Below are 21442 nucleotides of genomic sequence, written 5' to 3' on the forward strand. Positions count from 1 at the left end.
CCATAATAATTTATCCTTCCATAGAACTAAGTGGAAACAAAGACTGAGTTTAAAAAGACATTCTAGAAATGTATGGACAACTAGCTCATAAACCAGTCCTGACTAAACTGGATCATAAACCTGTCCTGACTAAATTGGATCATAAACCAGTCCTGACTAAACTGGATCATAAACCAGTCCTGACTAAACTGGCTCATAAACCAGTCCTGACTAAACTGGCTCATAAAACCAGTCCTGACTAAACTGGCTCATAAACCAGTCCTGACTAAACTGGCTCATAAACCAATCCTGACTAAACTGGCTCATAAACCAGTCCTGACTAAACTGGCTCATAAACCAGTCCTGACTAAATAGGATCATAAACCAATCCTGACTAAACTGGCTCATAAACCAGTCCTGACTAAATTGGATCATAAACCAGTCCTGACTAAATTGGATCATAAACCAGTCCTGACTAAATTGGATCATAAACCAGCCCTGACTAAATTGGATCATAAACCAGTCCTGACTAAAGTGGCTCATAAACCAGTCCTGACTAAACTGGCTCATAAACCAGTCCTGACTAAACTGGCACATAAACCAGTCCTGACTAAACTGGCTCATAAACCAGTCCTGACTAAACTGGATCTGTGGCAACCCTACATGGAATACAAAATATGAAACCTATCAGTGATGGGTTGATGGTGATTGCTTTTTTATAAATATATTCCAGTATAACTGATGTAGCTCTGAATTAGACAGGACGACACAGAATATCAGCTCAGGATATAAGACCTCACAGAAGCTAGGTAAACTGTGTACTGTGGAATATAGAGGCTTTCACCACCTTCAACATGATTCTGAGTTACATCTACCCACAACCTTGAGACTTTCGTTGTATTTCAAAATTAACATTTCATGTTGTCACATATTTTGTGTTACATATTTTGACAATATACGCATTCTAGTTACTAATTTTTGAAAATGTCTGGGATATTGCAAATAAAATCACATTAGGTAATAGGCTTATAATTTATATGACTGCATTTAAAATACATATAAATATATATATATAAAAGTATGAACATATCAAGGAACCTCAAGACGTTTCTCTGCAACAAATCTTTATACCAGACTGGAGGGAAGTATACAGTGGTGTCCGCCAGGGGTCGGTATTAGGACCATAGCTCTTTTTGGTATATATTAATGACCTGCAAGAGGTTGCAGACCCTCTTCTACTATTTGAAGGGGCTGCTCCTCTACTTCTGGCTCCAATTAAGTCCCACGTTCCTGAACTTTGGCGGGGGGAGGATGGGGAGGTGGGGGGGCGGCGGTGGGTGGTGGGGGGATGGAAGGTGGGGGCAGAGGGGGGTGGGCAAGTCGGAGAACCTCCTCATGGGTCTGCTCCTGAGCCTGGTCAAGGTGGCCATCCACAAGTCCAGGTTGGGCATGGCCCGTGGCTGCCTGCCTCTGCCTCTCTTCCGCGGTCTTGTCTGCAACTGGGTGGCTCTGGAGAGGGACCTTGCGCTTTCCACGGGTATGCTTGAGGCCTTTTGCGACCAATGGCCACTGCAGGAACTGGATTAATTAAGAAGGGGAAAATAGAATATGAGAGTAAGCTTGCAGGTAACATAAAAACTGACTGTAAAAGCTTTTATAGATATGTGAAGAGAAAAAGATTGGTGAAGTCAAGCGTAGGTCCCTTGCAGTCAGAATCAGGGGAATTTATAATGGGGAACAAAGAAATGGCAGACCAATTAAATACATATTTTGGTTCTGTCTTCACAAAGGAGGACGCAAATAACCTCCCAGAGATGTCGGGGAACATAGGGTCTGATGAAAGGGAGGAACTGAAAGAAATCAGTATTTGTAGGGAAATGGTGTTAGGGAAATTGACGGGATTGAAGGCCGATAAATCCCCAGGGCCTGATAATCTACATCCTAGGGTACTTAAGGAAGTGGCCCTAGAAATAGTAGATGCATTGCTGATCATATTCCAACATTCAATGGAATCTGGAACAGTACCCATGGATTGGAGGGTAGCTAATGTTACCCCACTATTCAAAAAAGGTGGTAGAGAGAAAACGGGGAATTACAGACCGGTAAGCCTGACATCGGTAGTGGGGAAAATGCTAGAGTCCATTATAAAAGATGTAATAGCAGAGCACTTGGAAAACAGTGACAGGATCGGACAAAGTCAACATGGATTTACAAAAGGTAAATCGTGCTTGACTAATCTACTGGAATTTTTTGAGGATGTAACTGGTAAAATAGATAAGGGAGAACCAGTGGATGTGGTGTATTTGGACTTTCAAAAGGCTTTCGATAAGGTCCCGCATAAGAGATTAGCGTGTAAAGTTAAGGCACATGGGATTGGGGGCAAGGTATTGACTTGGATAGAGAACTGGTTGGCAGACAGAAAGCAAAGAGTTGGAATAAACGGGTCTTTTTCCGAGTGGCAGGCAGTGACTAGTGGGGTACCGCAGGGATTGGTCCTTGGACCCCAGCTATTCACAATATATATTAATGATCTAGATAAGGGAACTAGATGTAATATCTCCAAGTTTTCAGACGACACAAAGCTGGGTGGGGGTGTGTGCTGTCAGGAGGATGCCGAGAAACTCCAGGATGATTTGGACAGGTTGGGTGATTGGGCAGAAGCATGGCAGATGCAATACAATGTAGATAAATGCGAGGTTATCCACTTTGGTGTCAAAAACAGGAAGGCAGATTATTATCTGAATGGCAATAGATTGGGAGAAGGGGAAGTGCAATGAGACCTGGGTGTCCTTGTGCACCAGTTACTGAAGGTAAGCATGCAGGTGCAGCAGGCGGTTAAGAAGGCAAATGGTATGTTGGCCTTCGTAGCGAGAGGGTTTGAGTACAGGAACAAGGATGCCTTGCTGCAGTTGTACAGGGCCTTGGTGAGACCACATCTTGAGTATTGTGTGCAGTTTTGGTCGCCTTACCTGAGGAAGGATGTTCTTGCCACGGAGGGAGTTCAGTGAATATTCACCAGGCTGATACCTGGGATGGCAGGAATGACATATGAGGAGAGATTGGGTCGATTGGAGTTATACTCGCTGGAGTTTAGAAGAATGAGAGGGGATCTCATTGAAACTTATAAAATTCTGACAGACTAGATGCAGGAAGGATGTTCCCGATGGTCGGGGAGTCCAGAACCAGGGGTCACAGTCTAAGGATAAGGGGTAAGTCATTTAGGACAGAAATGAGGAGGAATTTCTTCACCCAGAGAGTGGTGAACCTGTGGAATTCTCTACCACAGAAGGCAGTGGCGGCCAATTCATTAAATATATTCAAGAAGGAGTTGGATATATTTCTTAAGGCTAAAGGGATCAAGGGATATGGGGAGAAAGTAGGGACAGGGTACTGAATTTGGATGATCAGCCATGATCGCATTGAATGGCGGAGCAGGCTCGAGGTGCCGAATGGCCTACTCCTGCTCCTATCTTCTATGTTTCTATGAGTGCAACGTTCCCCCTAAGCTGCGTGGATGCCCAGCGATCGGGACGTCCCATGCAGGCCTCTCACCAGCTGTTCCGCTGGAAAAGATACTGTGCATGCATGACCGCTGTAGCAAATTTTAAAGGGACCGCGCACCAAAAATAAAAATTAGAGGGAACATTGCTGGAATGGATAGTAATAGTAATAATATTATTATTTATTTTTCTAAGTTTCCTTTGGCTTTGTGGTTAAGTTCTTTATTAGTTGTGCCCATTTAAAAGAGGAGCACTATTGTTTGGTTTTTGGTTATTTAGGAAAAGAACTTCCTCCAATGAAATATTGGGAATACCTAAGCCATTTTCTTCAGACCCTGCCACAAACCCCATTCCCTAGCCACCAACTCTATCCCTCTCCCTGGCCACTGTCTGAGACTGAACCAGACCCTTTTAAACTTTGGCATCCTATTTCATCTCGAGATGAGCTTCCGATCCCAGATCTGCTCCATCAACCATTTCTGCCCCTGCCTCAGCTCACCTGCTACTGAAACCCTCATCCATGCCTTTGTTACCTTTAGACTTGACTATTCCAATGCTCCTCTTGCCAGATTCCCATCTTGTACCCTCCGTAAACTTGAGTTCATCCAAAACTGTACTGCGCATATCCTAACTCACACCAAGTCCCATTCACCCATCACCCCTGTGCTCGCTGAGCTACATTAGCTCCAGGTTAAGCAACGTCTCCATTTTAAAATTCTCATCATTGTTTTCAAATCCCTCCCTGGCCTCATCCCTCCCTATCTCTATAATCTCCTCCAGCCCTACAACCCTCCTGGATGTCTGCACTCCTCGCCTTTTGATCATGCCTGCTTTTAATCACTCCACCATTGGCGGCCAAGGTCCTAAGCTCTGGAATTCCCTCCCTAAACCTCTCTGCCTCCTTTAAGACGCTGCTTAATACCTATCTCGCCTACCCTAATATCTCCTTATGTGGCTGGGTGTGAAATTTTGTTTGATAACTGCCTTGGGACATTTTTTCTGTGTTAAAGACGCTATATAAATGCAAGTTATTGTCTGTGACAAAGCAGCGCTCTGCGACACGTGCTGGAGGAAGAGCCTGCCTCCTGAGGGCTTTGATTGGATGCGCCTCTCTGAAGGGGGACAGTGGGTTTTGCTCGGACACGCTGTCACTCAGGAGCAGTGGCTATTGTGTGCAAGGCGGACGATGTTTTCGGATTCGGGTCGGAGCTCGGACTTGGATCCTTACCGGGAGTGGTTCTGGTGGGAGAAGGTGTCGGATGGGCTATACCTGATCCGAGAGCGCTTCTTCAAGTCCGAGAAGCGCGCCAACATTTGGCTGCTGCAGGGCTCGAAACGCGACCTGGTGATCGATAGCGGCCTTGGTCTGAAAAGCCTCCCCGATTACCTGCGTGCCACCGGCCTCATCGGCACCAAGCCGGTTCTGGCGGTCGTCACTCACATCCACTTCGATCACTCGGGCGGCTTGCACCACTTCGAAAGAGTGGCCGTGCACAGGGCCGAGGCTGGCGCGCTGGTGCAGGGGGACAACTTCGAAGCAGTGACTTGGCTGACTGACCGTGAGATTGTCAGGTCCCCTCAGCCGGGCTGGAAAGCAAGTAATTACAGAGTGAAAGCTGTGCAGCCTGCCCGCTTACTGGACGATGGTAAATGTTTCACCATTGCAACTGTGTGCTCATCACTGATTGTGGAAGCATGGCGGAGACTTGCACTTATGTAGGAAACTTAATAGGAACCATGGCCAGATTCCGTTGTCTTGCTGCTACTCAGTGGGTAATAACCAGCATCTGTCATACTGAGCCGGAATAGAGACCAGAAAGGTTCCAGGTTTTATCCCCAATTCGCCTTGAGTTGGTGGATTTCAGTCTACAGTTGATCAGTGACCATGGTGTAAGGAGTTAAAAAAAATGCCCAGACTACTCCTGATTGCTGCTCCATGACTGCTGGAAAGTGTGTGTATGTTGGCACTGGGGAATGACAGGCTCTGATTCAGTTGTGATGATGCCCGTGATAAAATAGGATGCTCATTCTGTCAAAGCTCACACATGAATGACCACTTGGGGATACTATTTGTGCTTGCGGAACAATATTGTTACGTGACTAGGTGCCTTAGGTAAATTTTGTATGATAACACTCTTGTGAAGCGCCTCCAACTCCCCTCATGCTCTCTCCGAGCTCATCTTGTCTATTAGACCTTATTCCCACCAAACTGCTGACCACCCAACTTCCTTCCTAGTCCCCATGTTAGCTGATATTGTTAACGGTTGCCTTTCCTCAGGTACCGTCTCCCCTTCAAATCTGCCATCATCGCCCCTCTTCTCAAAAAACCCACCCTTGACCCCTCTGTCCCTGCAATCTACTGCCCCATCCAATGTTCCTCCTTAGGTGAGCGGCCGCGAACCAATCAGGAGGTCCCGTGCAGGCCGCTCACCAGCTTCTGCCGCTGGAAAAGATACCGCACAGCAAACTTAAAAGGACTGCGCACCAAAAAAAAAATTAGAGGGAACATTGGCCCCATCTAAACCTCCCTTTCCTCGCCAAAGTCTTTGAATGTGTTGTCGCCTCCCAAATCCGTGCCCATCTTATCCCCAACTTAATGTTTGAGCCACTCCAATCACGTTCCCACCCTTGCCACAGCACTGAAACAGCTCTTATCAAAGTCACAAATTACATCCTATGTGTGTGACCGTGGTAAACGATCCCTCCTCATGCTTCTCGAACTGTCTGCAGCCTTTGACACGGTTGACCACACCACCCTCCTCCAATGCCTTTCCTCTGTTGTTCCATTCCTATTTTTCCAGTCATAGCCAGAGAATCACCTGCAATGGCTTCTCTTCCTGCTCTTGCACCGTTACCTCTGAAGTCCCCCAAGGATCTATCCTTGGCTCGCTCCTATTTCTCAGCTACGTGCTGCCCCCCGGCAACATCATCTGAAAACACAATGTCAGATTCCACATGTACACTGAAGACACCCAGCTCTACTTCACCACCACCTCTAGCCACCCCTCCACTACCTCTAATTTGTCACACTGCTTGTCCGACATCCAGTATTGAATGAGCAGAAATTTCCTCCAATTAAAGATTGGGAAGACCGAAGCCATTGTCTTCGGTCCCTGCCATAAACTCCATTCCTTAGCCACCAACTCCATCCCTCCTCTCCCTGGCCACTGTCGGAGGCTGAACCAGACTGTTCGCACCTTGGTGTCTTATTTGAGCCTGAGCTGAACATCTGACCCTATATCTTCCTCATCACCAAGACAGCCGACTTTCACCTCCGTAACATTGCCCGTGTCTGCCCCTGTCTTAGCTCATCTGGTGCTGAAACCACCATTCATGCCTTTGTTACCTCTAGACTTGACTATTCCAATGCTCTCCTGGCCGGCCTTCCACCTCGCACCCTCCATAAACTTGAGCTCATCCAAAATTTTGCTGCCCGTATCCTAACTCGCATTAAGTCCCATTCACCCACCACCCCTGTGGTCATTGACCTACATTGGCTCCCGGTCCAGCAACACCTCGATTTTTAAAACTCTCATCCTTTTTTTCTGCTCCCTCCATGGCCTTGCGTCCCGCCCCCCACCCCCAACCATCATGTAACTTCCTCCAGCCCTACAACCCTCTGAGATCTCTGCGCTCCTCCAATTCTAGCCTTTGAACATCCCCGATTTTCATTGCTCCACCATTGGCAGCTGTGTCTTCAGCTGCCTCGGCCCTAAGCTCTGGAATTCCCTCCATAAACTTCTCCACCTCTCTCCTCCTTTAAGATGCTCCTTAAAACCTACCTCTTTGTCCAAGCTTTTGTCCACCAGTCCTAATATCTCTTCATGTGGCTCAGTGTCAAATTTTGTTTGATAATTGCTTCTTTGAAGCACCTTGAGATGTTTTACTATGTTAAAGGCGCTATATAAATGCAAGTTGTTGTTGAATGAAGCATGTTCTTTAATGCTGCTCGACTACAGAGTGTGTTTTATGCAACGGAATTTAATGTTGGGTAACTTGTCGCAGCATATAGTGGGGTGTTCTTTGATTCCATTTTTCATAGGATATTGTCCAAGATATTTGAAGGTTGTAAAGTCCGCGCCTCAATAATACACGGACTTCGGGAGAACAGTTTAACAGGTACTTTACTGAACAAGAGGCAGCTTGAAACTGAAACTACAGAAGCCTGCTAGGGCCTTTTATACAGGGGTGGTCACTGCCGGTACTGCAGTCTAAGACCAGTTATTCCCTTAAAGGTACATACACAACAAAGGTAAACACTTTTTTTCAGTGGAGATCAGTTTCTGGAATGCGTACTCACTCTGAGCATGGGCTACTGATGTATGTCCTCCCATCTACAAGTAAGAAATGGGCAGGTGATTCTTATTAGCTAAACGATCAGGGTGATTGACGGAAAGGCAGCTTATCACAGAAAAAAGAGGTAAAATCAGAGGGTCAGTTACTCTGGGTAGTTCATTCATTAGCTGGTTGCAAAGTACCATTGGGAGTATGTTTCTTTCTTAACTTCGTTATAGCTGGGGTAATTACACTCTGAATAACTAATACGTATATCAATATTACTTCACTCTGGGGTAGGGGGGACATAACAACAAGTTGCATTTATATAGCTCCATTAACATAGAAAACTGTCCCAAGGCACTTTACAGAAGCATAATCAGACAAACAATGAATGCTGATGAAAGAAGGAGATATTAAGAGGGGTGACAAAGAGGTGAATTTTAATGAAGGTTAAAGGACAAGGAGGTGGAGGAGTTTAGCATAGGAATTTCTAGGGTGTGAGATATAGACAACTGAAGGCGTGGCCAAAAATGGTGGAGCAAAGAGGGAAATGCATAAAAGGTCAGGGTCAGAGGAACGGCGGGGGGTGGGTTGGGGGGAGCTTATGGAGCTGGAGGAAGTTACAGAAATAGAGAGGTCGAGGCCATGAAGGGATTTAAAGACCAGGATGAGAATTTTAAATTGGAGGTGCTGGGAGACGGAGAGCCACAGTACGCCAGCAAGGATAGAAGTGATGGGTGAGCAAGACGTGGTGTGGAATTGAGTATAGGCAGCAGAATTTTGTATGGGTTGAAGTTTATGGAGGGTGTAGGATGGGAGACTGACCAGGATGGCATTGAAATAGTTGAGTCTGGAAGTGACAGAGGCATGGATGAGGGTTTCACCGGCAGGAGCGGAACTGGGCATTGTTATAGAGGTGGAAGTAAGTGGCCTTTCTGATAGATACATAATGGGGTCAGAAGCTCAACTGTGGGTCAAATCGGACATCAAGATGCAAACAGTCTGATTCAGCCTGAGACAGTAGCCAGGGAGGGAAATGGAATTGGTGGCATAGGTATGGGGTTTATGGCAGGGGCTGAAGATGATGGTTTTAGACTTCTCGTTATTTAAAATGGAGGAAATTGCAGTTCTTCCAAGACTGGATATCGTACAAGCAGTTTGGCAACACGGGAAAAGGGGTTGAGAGAGAGAGGTGGCGAAGCGGGATGTTGTCAGCATACATGCAGAATGCCGGTGGATGATGTTGCAAAGGGGCAGCAGGTAGATGAGGAAGAGGAAGGGACCAAAGACACCCTTGGTGGACTCTTGAGCAATGTTCCCTGTTCGCTGCGCTTTGTTCTGCGCAGCCTGTTTCTTTTAATGTGCGAACCCTTTAAATTTCTGCGCATGCGCGGTATTTACAATGTAAAAGCCAGTGAGCGACCTGCATGGGATCTTTCCCATTACTGCGTGGCCACGCAGCTTAGAGGGAACATTGCTCTGGAGGTAATGATGCCGGGGTGGGAAGAGAAGCACTGCTGTAGATGCTCAGGCTATGATTGGAATGATAAGAGTGGAACCAAGCAGAGCAATTCCACTGAGCTGGAGGAAACAAATTGGAGGAGGATGGTGTGGTTGGTCATGTCAAAGGCTGCTAAGAAGTTAAGGAGAGATAATGCACAACGATCACAGAGAATGTCATTAGTGACTGTTTAGGACCGTTGGGAGTGCTGCGGTAGGGCATAGACCTGATTGGAAAGATTCAAGCATGGAATTGCGGATAAGATCTGCATGGATTTGGGAGACGATAACATGTTCACAAACTTTGGAAAGGAAAGGTAGGTTGGAGATGGGGCCATTGTCTCCAAGGATAGAGGAGCCGAGGGTCTTTTTTTGAGGAGGGGGGTGATGATGGTGTTTTTGAAAAGGAGAGGGACAGTACCTGAGGAGAGGGAACACTTTACAGTGTCAGCTAGTATAGGGGCCTGGAAACGAAGTTGGGTGGTCACAGTTTAGTGGGGATGGAGTCAAGGGAGCAGGAGATGGGTCTCGTGGACAAGATGAGCTTGGAGAAGGCATGAAGGAAGATAAGAGGGTAACTGGAGAAAGACTCGGGTTCAGGCTTAGGCTGGAGGAAAATCTGTGCAATGGTTTAGATTGGTGGACAAAGGGAAAGGGAGGGAAGAAGAAACAAAGAAAGACTTACATTTATATAGTGCCCTTCACGACCTTAGGATGTCCCAAAAAACATTACAGCCAATGAAATACTTCTGAAATGCGATGTAATTTAGGAAATGCGGCAGCCAATTTGTGCACAGCAATGTCCCACAAACAGCAATATGATAATGACCAGATAATCTGTTTTAAGTGTTGGTTCAGGGATAAATATTAGCCAAGACACCGGGGAGAACTCCCCTGCACTTCTTCGAAATAGTGCCATGAGATCTTTTACGTCCACCTTGAGAAGGCAAACGGGGCTTTGGTTTAATGTCTCATCCAAAAAGCAGCACCTCCAACAGTGTAGCACTCCCTCAGTACTGCACTGGGGTGTCAGTTTAGATTAGTGCATGGCAAGGTCCCACAAACAGCAATTTGATAATGACCAGATAATTTTTTTTAGTGATGTTGGCTGATGTGCAGAAGCGGCTGAGGTGTAGAGGCATCGGAACAGATCATCTCAATCTTAATGATAGAAGAAATTTATGAGCTCCTCGCACTCTTTGCAGGGGAATGGGTGAGAGGTTTGGTTTAAAGAGCTAGTTGGAAGCAGAGAAAAGAGGCTGGGGTTATTTTTGCCCTCCAGGATAATCCTGGAGTTGTGGGAGATTTTGGCAGAGGAGATTGAGGCTTGATGGTGTTTGATTCCTCAGTTATGAGGAAAGACTAGAGTAACTAGGGTTGTTTTCATTATAGAGTAGAGAAGTTTGAGGAGATATAATCGAGACACTCAAACTTATGAAAGGTTTTGATAACTAGATCATCACTAAAAAAAAACATAGGTTAGGAGATTTTTTTTTGTCCAGAGGCTTATTAGAAACAGCACTGAAAGCAGAATGCATAATAGCTTTTAAAAGGGAAGTAGATAAATCTTTGAAATAGAAACATTTAAAAGGGTGTGTGGGGAAAGAGCACTGGAATGGGACTATGTGGATATCTCTTTTGGCTAGCCGGCATAGGCACTATGAGCTGGATAACCACCTTCTGCACTGTACAATTCTATGTTTCCTGCTGTGGTGGGAAATGTAAACTGCCGTCCCACTTTTCTGAAATTTTTATTGTAATTTACAAACTTTTGGCCCATCCAGATCTGTGGAATTTTATACCCCAGGACTAGGTTTCTTTGCAGGGACGTGCATGATAAAGAAAGGAGAATTTCTGCTGTTAACCCGACTCGTTTCAGTGCATTTTGGTAGGAAGAATGTGGAGAGGCAATATAAACTAAATGGTACAATTTTAAAGGGGTGCAGGAACAGAGAGAACTGGGAGTGTACGTACACAAATCTTTGAAGGTGGCAGGACAAGTTGAGAAGGCTGTTAAAAAAGCATATGGAATCCTTGGTTTTATAAACAGAGGCATAGAATACAAAAGCAAGGAAGTTACTCTAAACCTTTATAAACCACTGGTTAGGCCCCAGCTAAATTATTGTGTCCAATTCTGGGCACCACACTTGAGGAAGGATGTCAAGGCCTTAGAAAGGGCGCAGAGGAGATTTACTAGGGATGCAAGACTTCCATTATGTGGAAAGACTACAGAAGCTGTGGTTTCATTAGAGAAGAGAAGGTTAAGAGGAGATTTAATAGAAGTGTTAAAAATCATGAAGGGTTTTGATAGAGTAAATAAGGAGAAACTGTATCTAGTGGCAGAAGGGTCAGTAGCCAGAGGACACAGATTTAAGATAGTAATTAGTTAAAAAACTAAACTATAAGCTAAGCTAATTAAATACATAAGCATTAATTAATTAATTACATACATAAATAAAACAAGGTCATATAGGGATGGCAGTGCAGGTGGTGTGCCATAACTGCAGCTTGTGGAGTTTGTGGCGAGCATTGCAATCCCGGACGACCACGTCTGAAGTAAGTGTCTGCATCTTGAGGACCTTCAGCTCAGAGTTGTTGAGCTGGAGCCCGAGGTGCAGACATTGCGGGGCATCAGGGAGGGGGAGAGTTGCCTGGACACTTTGATCCAGGTGACGGTCACACACATTAGATTAGGTAGTGGTACAGGTCTAGTTAGTGGTCAGGGACAGGACGGTGTGACTGCGAGTCAGGCAGGTAAGGAGACCCCAGGTGAAGTGCTGGAGGAGCCTCAGCCTTTGCCCTTATCCAACAGGTACGAAGTTCTTGCTGCCTGTGTGGATGAAGGCAAAGTCTGCAGGGTGGATGAGCAAACTGACCACAGCACTGTGGTACAGGAGGCCATTCAAGTGCGGGGGAAGTGAAAAGGAATGTTGTAGTGGTAGGGGACAGTATAGTCAGGGGATAGATACTGTCTGCAGCTGTGACCGGGAGTTCAGAAGGCTGCGTTGCCTGCCCGGTGTCGGGGTTAAGGCTATCTCCTTGCAAGTGGAGAAGAATATGGAGTGGGAGGGGGAGGATCCACTTGTCGTGGTCCATGTAGGAACCAATGACATAGTTAGAACTAGGAATGAGGTTCTACTGAGAGAGTTTCAGGAGCTAGGATTCAAATTAAAACGCAAAACCTCAAAGGTAATACTCTCTGGATTGTTACCTGACGCACATGCAAATTGCCGTAGAGACAAGCAGATCAGAGAGTTAAATACATGGCTGAAAGAGTGGTGTGAGAGGAAGGGGTTTTGATTCATGGGGCATTAGCACCAGTACTGGGGCACGAGGGAGCTATTCCTTTGGGACGGGCTCCACTTAAACCTGGCTGGGACCAGTGCCCTGGCAAATTGAATAGCTAGGGCTGTTGATAGGGCTTTAAACTAAAAGGGGTGGGGGGAGAAGGTTGGGTCAGGTGAGGGAAAATTTAGAAATCTAAAGAGAAAAGTCAATGCAATGGAGCAGTGTCGCGATTTCGATAAAGATAAGCAGAGTGTGACAGGAAGGGACAGGGAGTTTTAACAGCAATAGTGCGAATAAGGTGAAAGCAGGGAATAATGGTAAAAAGTTAAAATTACAGGCTCTTTATCTGAATGCACAAAGCATTCGTAATAAGATAGACGAATTAGTGTCACAAATAGAAAAAAATGGGTTTGATAGAATAGCTATTACAGAGACGTGGATGCAAGGTGACCAAGGTTGGGAACTAAATATTCCAGGGTACTTGACGTTTCGAAAAGACAGGCAGAATGGAAAAGGAGGGGGAGTAGTCCTGATCATAAAGGATGACGTAAGGACAGTAGTGAGAAAAGATCTGGGTTCGGAAGATCAGGAAGTAGAATCAGTATGGGTGGAGATAAGAAATAACAAAAGGCAGAAAACACTGGTGGGAGTTTATAGGCTCCCCAACAGTAGCTATACCGTTGGACAGGGTATTAATCAAGAAGTATTAGGAGCTTGTAACAAAGATAAAGCAATAATCGTGGGGGACTTTAATCTTCATATAGACTGGGCAAATCAAATTGGCAAATGTAATCTGGAGGACGAGTTCATGGAATGCATTCAAGACAGTTTCCTAGAACAATACATTGTGGAACCAACAAGGGAACAGGCTATTTTTGATCTTGTATTGTGCAGTGAGACAGGATTAATTAGTAATCTCATAGTAAAGGATCCTCTGGGGAAGAGTGATCATAATATGATAGAATTTCACATTTAGATTGAGAGTGACACATTTAAATGAGAAACTAAAGTCTTAAACTTAAATACAGCCAATTACATAGGTATGAGGGGCGAGTTGGCTAAGGTAGATTGGGAAATTAGATTGAAAGGTATGAAGGTAGATAAGCAGTGGCAAACATTTAAAGAAATATTCAAAAATTCTCAACCAATATACATTCTGTTGAGAAATAAAAACTCCACGGGAAAAGTGATCCATCCGTGGCTAACTAAAGAAGTTAAAGATAGTATTAGCTTAAAAGAAGAGGCTTATAATGTTACAAAGAATAGTAGTAAGCCTGAGGATAGGGAGAGCTTTAGAAACCTGCAAATGAAGGCCAAAAAATTTATAAAAAGGGAGACAACAGAATATGGGAGAAACTAGCAAGAAATATAAGAACAGATTGGAAGAGCTTCTACAAGTATGTAAAAAAGAGAGTAGCAAAAGTAAGTGTTGATCCCTTAGAGGCTGAGACAGGAGAAATTATAATGGAGAATAAGGAAATGGCAAAGACCTTAAACAAATATTTTGTATCTGTCTTCACAGTAGAAGACACAAAAAGCACACCAAAAATAGTGGGGAATCAAGGGGATAATGAGCATGAGGAACTTAAAGGAATTAATATCAGAGAAAAAGTACTTGAGAAACTAATGGGACTAAGAGCCAACAAATCCCCTGGACCTGATAGCCTATATCCTAGGGTTCTAAAAGAGGTGGCTGCAAAGATAGTGGATGCACTGGTTGTGATATTCCAAAATTCCCATGATTCTAGAATGGTCCCAGTGGATTGGAAGGTAGCAAATGTAACCCCACTATTCAAGAAAGGGGGGAGAGAGAAAACAGGAAACTACAGGCCAGTTAGCCTGACATCAGTTGTCAGGAAAATGCTGGAATACATTATTAAGGAAGTGGTAACAGGGCACTTAGAAAATCATAACATGATTTGGCAGAGTCAACATGGTTTTATGAAAGGGAAATTGAGTTTGACAAATTCATTAGAGTTGAGACGTAACTAGCAGGGTAGATAAAGGGGAACCAGTGGATGTAGTATATTTGGATTTCCAAAAGGAGTTCGATAAGGTGCCACATAAGATAAGGGCTCATGGGGTTGGGGGTAATATATTAGTATAGATAGAGGATTGGTTAACGGACAGAAAACAGAGTAGGGATAAATGGGTCATTTTCAGGTTGGCAGGCTGAAACTAGTGGGGTGCTGCAAGGATCAGTGCTTGGGCCTCAAGTTAATTACAATCTATGTTAATGACTTAGATGAAGGAACTGAGTGTAATGTATCTTAAGTTTGTTGACAATACAAAGCTAGGTGGGAAGGTAAGCTGTGAAGAGGACACAAGCCTGAAAAGGGATATAGATAGGTTAAGTGAGTGGGCAATAAGCTGGCAGATGGAGTATAATGTGGGGAAATGTGAGGTTATTCGCTTTGGTAGAAAGAATAGAAAAACAATATTTTTTAAATGGTGAGAAACTATTAAATGTTGGTGTTCCGAGAGATTTGGGTGTCCTCGTACATGAAACATAGAGAGTTAGCATGCAGTTACAGCAAGCAATTAGGAAGGCAAATGGCATGTTGGCCTGTATTGCAATAGGGTTGGAGTACAAGAGGAAGGAAGTCTTGCTACAGTTGTACAGGGCTTTGGTGAAACCACACCTGGAGTACTGTGCACAGTTTTGGTCTCCTTATCTTTAGAAGGATATACTTGCTTTAAAGGTGGTGTAATGAAGCTTGACTAGATTGATTCCTGGGATGAGAGGGTTGTCCTATGAGGAGAGATGGAGTAGATTGGGCCTATACTCTCTGGAGTTTAGAAGAATGAGAGGTGATCTCATTGAAACATGCAAGATTCTGAGGGGGATTGATAGGGTAGATGCTGAGAGGTTGTTTCCCCTGGCTGGAGAGTCTAGAACTAGGGGGCATAGTCTCAGGATAAGGGGTCGGCCATTTAAGACTGAGATGAGAAGGAATTTATTCACTCAGAGGGTTGTGAATCTTCACAATTCTCTACCCCAAAGCTGAATCGTTGAGTATATTCAAGGCCGAGATAGATTTTTGGACTGTCGGGGAATCAAGAGATATGGGGATCAGGCGGGAAAGTGAAGTTGAGGTTGAAGATCAGCTATGATCTTATTGAATGGCGGAGCAGGCTCGAGGGGCCGTATGGCCTACTCCTGCTCCTAATTCTTATGTTCTTACAATTGCCAAAAGAACCAGTGGTGACATGTTGCGGTCTCCTCTACATTGGGGAGACCAAACGCAGATTGGGTGACTGCTTTGCGGAACACCTCCGTTCAGTCCATAAGGGTGACCCCGAGCTTCCGGTCGCCTGTCATTTTAATTCACCGCTCCATTCCCACTCAGACCTCACCGTCCTTGGCCTCTTGCATTGTTCCACGGAAGCTCAACGTAAATTCGAGGAACAGCACCTCATCTTCCGATTAGGCACGTTGCAGCCTTCCGGACTCAATATCGAGTTCAACAATTTCAGATCATAACCTCGGCCCCTATTACATTTTTACTTACATTTTTTTCCACCCCTTTGTTTTGGGTCTTCCCTTCCCCCCCCCCCTTTCCTTTTTTTTTCTCTCTCCCACATGGCAGCTGTCTCTCACCCTGCCAGTACACTTCACACCTAATCTGAGCCGTCTTTTGTCTCCACTGTCCTATTACCATCTCGTCTGGTTTTGAATACCTCTTAATGTCTCTTTACTTCTTTTGTTCTATCGCAGCCTTGCCTTCGATCTATTTCATTTCCTTTCCAGTTTTGAAAAAGGGTTTCAACCCGAAACGTCGACTCTAATTTCTCTCCACGGCTGTTGCCTGGCCTGCTGAGTTTTTCCAGCATTTTCTGTTGTTATTTCAGATTTCCAGCATCTGCAGTATTTTGGTATCGTGACATGAGGAGAAATGTTTTTATGCAGTGAGTTGTTATGTGGAATGCACTGCCTGAAGGGATGGTGGAAGCAGATTCAATAATAACTTTCAAAAGGGAATTGGATAAATACTTGAAGGGGGAAAAAAATGCATGGCTATGGGGAAAGAGCAGGGGAGTGGGACAAATTGGATTGGTGTTTCAAAGAGCCGGCACAGACACGACGGGCCAGATGGCCTCCTGTGCTATGATTTTCAATGGTTCAAAGCAGTATTGCAGCCCAAGGGGTAAATCCTGACTGTGATAGTGTAAAATGGGCGATAGCGAGTCGGCAGCCCATTTTACATCGCGCTCAATTCGGGAGTGATGTAAAATAGGCTGCCCATTCCTAACCATCCGTTTTACACTATCGCACAAAGTCAAGCTGTACCCCCAAGACTGAACAGAATTCTACATTTTGCTCACCAGTTTCAACAGCAGTAATGCCTTTCAGAAAGATATTGAGCAAAGAATTGTGTAAAGACAGCAAAATTAGAGATGCTTTATTAATGGAGAGGACTTCTGATTACAATTACCCTTTGCAGATGTTGACACAATTTGAAATATTTACATTTATATTAAATGTAATTGGCAAGGATTCCAAGAGAGATTTCTGAGACTTTTATGCTTTTCATGTTAGGTGACATTATTAATCTTGGAGACCGTCAGCTCACTGTGCTACACATGCCTGGTCACTCCAGAGGTAGCATCTGCCTTCATGACCAGGAGAACCGCATTCTCTTTAGTGGAGATGTAGTATGCAATGGATGCATGATTGACTGGCTCCCTTACAGCAACATCAGTGACTACATCCATACTTGCAAACGTCTAATGACTCTAGTGGACAATAACCTTGTGAACAAGGTGCTACCTGGTCATTTTGACTCCTTTGATGCTGAAATACTTTACAATCTGGCTTCGAGTTACATTGCTAATGCTGGCGTGTGCCATAAAATTTCATCGTGTGCTATGAGATGCATTGCAAGCCTAGCCCTTTGGTTGAAGAATTTTGGCAGACGAGTGACACAATAAGATGAGTACCACAAAGTTTAACACTGTTTAAGCTTACAGGTTCCTTTTAAATAAGATTGATGTGTTAGGAAGGAGTATTTGTAAATCAAATGATGCTCTGTTCTTAGACAGCTAAGGTTAATACTTGCTAATTGAAGGAGGCAGTTTTGTAACCTATGCATAAGTAGGAGTAATGTCATGAAACAAAAATTCTACAAAACAATAATTTGGTAAAGTACATTGTGACTATACTGTAGTTATAAAAGAATAGAAATGAAAGTTGATTTAACAAAAGCTTTTTATTATAAAATTCATATTGTAGATCAATTTTGTATTTTATGAAAACCTGCCCTGAAACTTAGATCACCGTAATAACCATTCTTTCAATGCTATCCCTTTTTTTATTTGTGCAGTTTAATTTTAGAACATTAGATTGATGTAACATTTAGTTCCCTGCTAGAAACTCAATTTAAATGTGCCTTACCTGTTTTTGCAGGTAAGTGAACATAGTTATAAAAATGCCTGCTTAAATTTTATTAACGATTCTTTCTACTCCCCCCCCCCCCCCCCCCCCCCCCAACCATATAAAGACATTGTCCTGGAGAGGGGAAGGAAAATCTTGGTTGGCTTTACACTGAATATAAGAAAGAGCTGAAGATAACCACTTAGAGTCAATATATAGTGATGGACGAGGAAAACTGTGGTTCTACTCAAATAATCTGTGTCCCTATGAATTTCTCAATTGGTCAGGCAGCATACAAAGAATGACCTTGTATGATAAACAGCAACAATGAATGGCATGGTGCAGTGAGCTCAGTAAGCAGGCAGGCCCCTCGAACAGCAATTGGGTAAACTATTTTATAAATAAAAAACACAAGAAAAATTAGGGATGAGAAAAGACCATTCTGCCACTGAATCTTACTCCTCCAGTATATTAATTCTTTCATCTTTTACTAAGTAAATAGTTTTTCTTAATAGCTGTTCTAAATTTACCTTTTCACTACTTTTCATTTCATGTTCTCTGCTACTAATTTCTTGTCTTTCGATGATTTTGGTTTACCTGATAGGTTCTTCCCTAACTACTGCCTTTGATGAGTGAAGCTTCTGTCATCTTTCCTCATACAATTGAACCTCTATTATCAGCCTCAAAAGTTCCCTCTAGTAGATAATGGATTTTTGATAGATATTAGCTAATGGATACTAGTAAATAATGGAGTGTCCTTAAGATCTGATAGAGCAGTTCCCTAGGTATGGGATTGAAGACCAGTTTAATACAAATAATTTAAATTGAGTGTAATCTTTCTTGGGTTCTGAAGCTGATTCATGTTAGACAGGAGGAAATTGGTGATAACAGGCTGTAAAATGAGACAATGTGTTGTACAAGACTTTCTCCCACAAAACTGGATAATTTGGAAGGGAAATAGCTGGAGTGCAGATAATGGAAGTTCTGATGTTGTTCATCCCATTTATACTTGGGTTAGGTCTTGTTGCTTTTATATATACCTTTAAAAAAAAAACCTGAGTTCAGTAAAATTTACACCTTTGTGTTGTGACACTTGCAGATGTAAACCGAGGGCAATTTTCAGAGTTCAGTATGTTTTGTTAGTATTATTGAGTATTGTCATGGTCTTTCTTGATGCAGGGTGCTTAGGATGGACAAGGAGAATGGGTTAGGGCAGGTCAAGTAGTAGTAATAATAGTCTGAAAGGCTGGCAAGACCCTTTCTAGCTGAAGGCCATCCTGGAAGGGCTGGCTGTGAGAATATGACCAAAATGTGTGCAGTAGAGTCCCTGTTTGACCATAATTTCACCAGCATGCATCTGACAGCGTTGAGTGGAATTTGTCGAGTTGCAGTTGGGTAAGCTACATTTTGTTTAAATTCTGAACTGGCCTTTTCTACAATTAGGGATTGCAGCAGTTATCCTCTATATCATCCACAGTCCTTTCTCTTAAGCAGGTGACAAGGACTTACTCCCAAGGACTACATTGACTGTCAACATTGTATGTCAAAGGATAGCATGGAGAATAAGGAGGGGGTGTTTCCACGAGAGGAGCTCCGCTATAGAATAAGTCTAAATGGGATTGATTGCACTGTGTTTTGTGGAGAATAACAAGGTCCTGCAGACAGTGTCAGAGTTAAATTGTAATGGTAACTTTTATGATGTAAGTGCATCTCTGTAGTGTGGATACAAGGCTGAAGTTTATAATTTTGAATCTGACAGCACCTCTGCACACTGCCTGGCTGTGAATCCAGCTTTCTGGTCTGGGAAGAGCCCTGTGATACATTTAGAGCTCTGCTTCTGGCAGAGAACATTTAAATAAGCTCTGCTTCAGTTTATAAAGTGTCCCAGAGATACAACAGGCCCATCACGCACTATTTAAGGTTTAATTGACAAAAACTTGAGTTATACTTCATGAAGTGTTTAGCTGAAATGCTATGAGACTACCTCATCCTCTTTAATATTGCCTGGCTGTGAATCCAATTTTCTGGTCCATCGAAGCAAAGTTTCACTCACTTATGGATCATTGTGAAGTGGAAAGTGCTTTGCAGTGATGCAAAATGGCAGCATAACTTTGCAATAATATATTGCAAATATCTTGGCATACGTTCTGACTTCTACTATTCTGGTTATATATCCCATTCTTTAAGCATTTCAATTGTTTTTCCTCATTGTTTGGACATTTAAAGTGAAATATCTACTATTATTATTTCCAGTTGTCTTTCCAAGTCTTACTATGCCAATTCTATTCATTATATACTTGTGTGTATGTGTTTTTTTTACTGTTCGTACATTATCAGTGTTAAATTTCATTTGTGATGTATCTTCCTATTTGCATAATCAGTCTAAATAATTTTGCTATTCATGTTTCTCCACTGTTCTCGCTATTTTTGTTGAGTCGTGTTTAGGATGATGACAAGTGTGGATTTGAAAAGCCTATAGATTGGCCTATAGGAAAGGAACACAGGGGAAGGTGTGGAAAATCTGTTTTGAGATGCTGGGAAAGAATGAGACGTGGGAAAGAATGTCATTAATGACTTGATTTCAATATTGGATGCAAAAAAATGAAACAATCCACAGAAATTATAGATATTATTTATATTTCCCCTCTTGATTTTTTCAATTTTCATATTTCCTACAGATGGTATAATTGAAAACAAACATATTGTAAGTAAAATGAATAGTGTTCTGCAATTTGTACATAATTTTTTTCTTGTTGAAAATTAACATTTGCTTCTAGCTTTTTTAATTTAATTGTTATCCAAGCTGGAATAATCCAAACACAATTTGAGAAGCAACAGGGTAGTTGATCTATTTCCCAATCACATGATTACTATAATTCACCTGTATCTTTGTTGCTCATGAGTTACCAGTTCAGACTATTTGTGGGATATGAATCATTTCTCAGTCCTTCATCATCATGTATCCTGTACATACATAACATCAATATTTTAAAGCTGCAACCGAAAGTTCAACAGAAGAGTATTCTGGACATGTGATGCTAACTGATTGACTGATGCAAATCAAAACATGATTTAATATGCACTTGTGCTGCATCAGTGTTCCTTTAAGGGATAAAAAGAAAAATGGTTTCTCAAGTGAAAAGTAAAGCTTTGTCCCTCAGATTAAACTAGTTATAATAAATTCTCCAATGTTCTTTTTTTAACATGTCAAACATTTATAATAGTTCTGTTAATTAGGGCATTAATAAGTGTCATATACTGGTGTCTAATTTCTAAATTTATTTCATCTTTCAATGATTATTAATGTTGCAGTTTCTATTATTATTCAACTTCACTGTAGATGCTATATAAATAAATATTTTCCAGTCCAGTGGATGATATTTTTACCCATTTCTTTTCTCTCCGATAATACTGTTAGTTGTATTCATTGACTGCCTTATAGGAGATGCTTGGCAACTAAGTTAATGCTGAAAAAATATATAAAATGTACATTAAAAACATGTATTTTTAAAAGGATGGGGGT

General features: G+C 42.9%; 1 protein-coding gene across 1 annotated transcript; it reads left to right on the forward strand.

The window, feature by feature from the left end:
• The first annotated feature begins 4659 nt into the window (after nucleotides 1–4659).
• Nucleotides 4660–18021, forward strand: mblac2 (metallo-beta-lactamase domain containing 2). Its single transcript, XM_085989154.1, has 2 exons — nucleotides 4660–5125; nucleotides 17086–18021. Exons 1-2 carry the CDS (start codon nucleotides 4666–4668, stop codon nucleotides 17475–17477), a joined length of 852 nt encoding a protein of 283 aa, XP_085845280.1. The 5' UTR covers nucleotides 4660–4665; the 3' UTR covers nucleotides 17478–18021.
• The last annotated feature ends 3421 nt before the right edge of the window (nucleotides 18022–21442 follow it).

The sequence above is a fragment of the Somniosus microcephalus genome, chromosome 1 (assembly GCF_052327205.1).
Source record: "Somniosus microcephalus isolate GS21.2 chromosome 1, FLI_Smic_1.0, whole genome shotgun sequence".
NCBI classification, from domain to species: Eukaryota; Metazoa; Chordata; class Chondrichthyes; order Squaliformes; family Somniosidae; genus Somniosus; species Somniosus microcephalus.